Source organism: Anarrhichthys ocellatus, unplaced genomic scaffold (assembly GCF_004355925.1).
Source record: "Anarrhichthys ocellatus isolate YVR2014 unplaced genomic scaffold, GSC_Weel_1.0 scaffold1298, whole genome shotgun sequence".
Taxonomy (NCBI): Eukaryota; Metazoa; Chordata; class Actinopteri; order Perciformes; family Anarhichadidae; genus Anarrhichthys; species Anarrhichthys ocellatus.
The window spans coordinates 5,292-10,565 of NW_022281272.1; the positions used below are offsets into that span (position 1 = coordinate 5,292).

Consider the following 5,274-nt stretch of genomic DNA (forward strand, 5'->3'; position numbering starts at 1 on the left):
AAGAAGAAGAAACTAAGTTTAGAGACACGGCTTTTTGTAAGATTTAACAATGGTTTTATATTCAACAATTTCAAAGTTTATTATAATTATTTGTTTATGTAAAGTAACCAGTAACTTTAGCTGTCACATAAACGTAGCAGTGTAAAAAGTACAATATCTGCATCTGTGGTGCCGTGGAGAAGAAGTATGAGTATAAAGAACTGCTGATTTGTTTTTTTAAGAATTACTTTTAGATTAAAAACAAATGTCTCTGAAAGGACACTGACATGTCGACTCTGGAGTTTCTGCTGATTCAATCGGGAGTTAAACTGAACAAAGTTTACAGGCAAGAACCTAAATAGAATGAGTAGTATTTCAATAACACATATTACAATAATAACATTAAATAATAAGGTTTAAAAACTAAAATTCACATTGTTTACTCAATGAAGTTTAAAGTTTAACTTTTGCTAAAGTTTAACTCAAACTGACAGAAAACCTTTATCTGATCTGTAAATATTAACATTACCTGAAATAAACTGAGCCAATGAAAACGGATGGTTTAGTGTTGAGAGGAGCTAAACATAAAAATACGAACGAGACAGAAAGAGAAAAACATATCCAACTAAATCAATTTATTATCACATCTCAATCACATAACATTGAAATAATTAAGCACTGTTTCCAGTATAACCAAGCATATTCACTCCCACATCTGATATTGACATCTTCATACCCAAATTTAAATGTGATTGTTTATGTCTTTTATAGTATTCAAGGTAGAATTGGGCCACAAAAAGCATTAAAGAAAACAAGTTCAGTTATGTGTGATTAATGTGTTTTTCTTTTTAGGGTGATTGGTTTTTGGTCTCAGCCAAATCCTTGAACTCCGTCTCTCTCCAACTGTATTCACCACTGAGCGCTCAACGACTTCTAAGAACATTTAAACAAGCTGAACATCACAATTGGCAGCTTTAACCCACTAAAGCTCATCAAACGATCTTCAATCATAAATCTTTAGCGTGAAATCAGAATGATTCTAAATATTAAACATTTATTCTAAATACTAAACAGATCATGAATAAAAGAAAGTTAGTTAAGAAGCAATTTTCCATATACAATATTCTCGTTATGTAGACATGACATTAAGGCGAGTATGGTTCTTAGCCAAATAAAAAAACATTTTGCCATAATTTGATTTGTTTAATCTAGCACCATCAGCTGGTCAAGTGTCAACCTTAATGTGAGTGATAACAAGTCATGATGACTATTGTATGATAACTTGCTTAATGTTAGCCATCATAACAATAAAATGAAATGTACACATAATTGTAATCATGTCGACATACAAATGGCTCATCTGTACTTTTGAGTTATTTTTCATCGAGTCAACTTTAGTTGTGGTTTGTATTGTTATAACAACCTCACAGTGCTGCTAACATGTCTGCAGACCGGCAGACCATGTCATGTTTTCCCTAAAGTCCAAAGAAACTTGTAAATTTCTTGAGCAAACCCTTCTTTTCCTCCCTCTCCTGTTTTTCTTCAGACAATTCCTCCTCCGTTTTTGTAAGTTTACGTCGTTTGGCTACTTTGGAGATGATTTTTGCTTTGTCCTTCATTGCCATCAAAGACTGAATTCGAGCCTTGTAACCCTCTTTGGCCTCTGACTTCTCTCCTTCAATCAGCATGTCGATGTACTCCGGAGTGGTCAGCGGGTTAGGCCTCAGGGCGATCTCCTGCAGACGAGTTATAGAGTGCGCTGACTGATCCGCGAGGGAGACTATCATGTCTTGAAGCTGAACGATCTCTTCCTCCTGCCTCTCAATCAATTCCTGAACAGTCATCTTTTCTTCTGTTGCTTTTTTATACTTGTCTTTTATCTCTTGCAGTGTTTGCTTCTCTTTTACTTGAACATAATCCTACTTGTATGTCTGGTTGAAATGCAAATTCCAAATGCATTTTCCAGGGCAGACAGTGCACATCCCGAACTGATCCATTGATGCACATTGACGTTTTTCGCTATCATCAGCGATCCCGCATGGGTAGTGGCATGTTACTGAACATTCCTGGCAGTTGGTAATGTACTCTCATTTCTTTGTGAGTACTTTTTTGATTGGCTTAATAACCTCCACCTCAATCTCAAAGTTTTCATTTGAAGTCATGACCGTTTCATGGTCTTTAATCTTTTCTTTAGTTGACTTGATTTCTTCAAGTTTTGCTAATCCAGCTTCAACTTGCGGTTGCAAACCTTCAACGGCTGTTTCAAGGTGCTTCCGTTCTTTGAGAACCTCTTGGGTCATTACCAGGCTTTTGGTTGTCATTTTATCCAAAGCAGTGAAGAACGTCTCCATGCTTTTGGCACCCATCTTCCAAAACATTTCGTCAAAGTTGTCATCAGAATCCTCATCGCAGTCCCCGTCACTGCTGCTTCTCTTGCCTGCAAACACTGCAGAGTTGTTGAACTTGAAGTGAACTGGAAGCCCTATGTCGTTTTTTGGACGTGGAACCCGAGCGATGTTAATTGCCTCAAGAACCGGTGGCTGCTTGCCATCCGCAAAAGTCACCAGCATCTCAATGTTCTCTGCCACATCTTTGCCAAATATGGAGAGCACCGAATCAAACACATACCGCTGTGTTGCGGTTAGTCGTGCAAGAGAGGCCTGAGTCACAAAACACACTGCATCAATCTCACTAACTCCATTAGCGGAGGTGAAAATCCTCCTGATTTGCTCTGTGATCTCCCGGTCTCTCCCTATTCCTCTTGTATCCCCAAACCCTGGTGTGTCCACAACAGTCAGAGAGAAAGGGATTTTAAATCCCTCCTGGTGGTTGATTTTGTACACAGTGACTTCAGAGGTCTGGCTTTCAGCTTGTGATCTAGACTGATCCTCATCAACTAATTGAAATCTGAAAGAGTCCTTCCACTCCACACCAACATTGTAGTTGATCATTCCATTGATCAGAGTAGACTTTCCTGATCCGGTCGCTCCAAGAAGCATTATTGTGCGATTTTCCCTCATGCTTTCTTTGCCAAAGTTAAATTTCCGGTACCCATCTATGTCCATATCTTCTTGTGTCAGAAGAGGCAGTTTGTAAACTGAGGGAGATTTAGAATTTATACTCTTGCTAATATGTTTCAGGTATTCTGCAAGACGTGCAAATTCACTTTTTGTTGTGCAGACATTAATAATGATGCTTTCTTTGCTTCTGTCGGCTACACCACAATCACATCTGACCCTGACAGCATATTTTGACTGAATTCCTGAAATGATCGCCTTTTCAGCCGTTGAAATCATTTGGTTCCATTGGAGATCTTCCTCTTTCCCCCCGTTGTCTGTTTCGGCGTACTCCACGATGTAGCTCAAAATGTGGACATCTTGTCCAAGTTCAGCAGGTTTCTCCCAGCTGACTGATATCTCACTTGAGTTTGGTTCAACTCGAGGTTTTCCAGGAGGGCTGCAAGGTAAGGTTTTAATGGAACCACTGACTTCATAGGCTGGCCCAACACCTGCTGAGGTCACTGCTCTGCATCTGAACACATACTTTGTGTTAGCTCACTGTGACTTCTTCATCTTTGGATGCTGTCTTCTGTTTCCATCCATCCTCTCCACTGACACAGTACTCAGCAGAGTAGGTGATCTCTGCTCCAAATTTGGGTGGAGAAATATTCAGCGTCACACTGTTGTGGTTTATGTCACTTACTGTTCCTGTTTCAGGCTTTGAAGGTGGCTCAAAGTTCTCACTGACAGAAAAGCCGTCTTTATGAAGGTAGATGCTTGAACCTTTCTGTGCCTCATTTGTTAATCCCAAGGTCAAGAACTTAATGTTCTTGTTCTCCTTGTTGGCTTCTGCAAAATCACTAAAGAGCTTTGCTTTATGCCTCAATGTATCTACTACTTTGTTGGAAAGGAACCATTGTTCCTTCTCTACATCCTGAGTGTGAGCATCTTGAGAGTTGTCTGGTGTTTGTCTTAAGTAGTTTGATAAGGTTGAGAGGTACGATTCAGCACTTCACAATGAGGTGAAGACAAAACACACCACATGTTCTGCACTGAGACTTTCTTCATGAAGATCATTTTGAGATGGAACGATCTTTGTGTTTTTCATCATGTTGGTGAAAGACTTTAACGTGTTGATTTCTCTCTCTTTACAGTCCATCCACTCGCTCAGGTTGTTGCTGTTGAAAGGAGAAGAACGTCTTTTCTTCAGAATCTCTGCGAGCACAGCCTCCTCTTCTGAACTCAGAGCACATCTCTTTAAAGGTTTTAATCTTTTTGCAAATCTGTGGGAACTTCTGTGCAGTGGTGGTTCTCAATGCATCATTGCACCTCATTTCTAGCTCACTGAAGTCCTCAAGGACACTCTGGGATTCTTGAACTAATCTTAAACTTATCTGACGTACAAGTTTAGCAGCAGAAGAATCTAAACTTGTCAGTGGCAACAGCCAGACCTTCATTGGTACGGCGTTTTCTCCGTTGGCTCCCAACAGTCTTGGCAGACTTTGGTAGACTTCTACTGCATCCTGAAAGGGCACGGGATTCTTTTCAAGAGAAAAGTCTCCATGGAATTTGCAGGAGAATTTCTCAACATTTTCTCTGTCCTTGTATTCCATCTTCAGGGAACCTTCACCTTCTATCGAAATGCAGGGAATCTTCTTGATCATCACCTTCAAGTTACCCTGAATGTCTTGATGATCTTCCTTTTCCGACACCTCACGGTCAAAGACAAAGAAGGCTTGTGCCCCATAAAGAATACCGGTGACTACATGTGTTGCTAATCCTTTATCAAAGACATCCCGATGCTTCATATTGCCACTTCCAAGATGATTCATGGACAGTTCCTGGAACTTTGTGGTAGTTTTGTAGGTCAGTGTTACTCTGGCCTGATTTTTGGATGTCTTGTGATCATTCAGGTATTTGGTCGATCCTTCAACCTCCACCAGTCCACCCAAGAAACTTGCTTTCAGAGAGGCTTCAACCTTTAGCGCTGTAGATTTATCGTCAATTGAATCAGATGCAACTATCTCAAAGTCACTGCTAGGTTTTGGTCTCTCTCTTGTATCTTTTTCCAAGTCATCGCAGTCCCATAGTGTCATGCCTGCCAAAAAATAAGTGGGGAAGTTACTCATATATATACACATACTTTAGAATCATAATGTTTGACACACAAACACAGAGGTTATTAAATGACAGGCTCTTGTGTGTGTGTGCACGAGAGAGAGAGAGAGATACAGGATGTCTAACAATGCCTTTGACTGAATGCCTCCAAGTCATGTGTCTGTGTGGAAAGAGAGAG

The 5,274-nt window shown here is 40.0% G+C and overlaps 1 protein-coding gene and 1 pseudogene across 1 annotated transcript; both read right to left on the minus strand.

Moving 5' to 3' along the window:
• Positions 1 to 2,066: 2,066 nt before the first annotated feature.
• LOC116377481 (uncharacterized) lies at positions 2,067 to 3,044 on the minus strand. Its single transcript, XM_031839122.1, has one exon. The coding sequence runs from the start codon at positions 3,042 to 3,044 to the stop codon at positions 2,067 to 2,069; it is 978 nt and encodes a 325-aa protein (XP_031694982.1).
• A 946-nt stretch (positions 3,045 to 3,990) lies between these two features.
• On the minus strand, positions 3,991 to 5,074 carry LOC116377480 (verrucotoxin subunit beta-like; annotated as a pseudogene).
• Between the last annotated feature and the right edge of the window lie 200 nt (positions 5,075 to 5,274).

Bases quoted from the DNA above. Each gene is read 5' to 3' on its own strand.
- LOC116377481 (XM_031839122.1), bottom strand. From the start codon at position 3,044: ATGGACATAGATGGGTACCGGAAATTTAACTTTGGCAAAGAAAGCATG.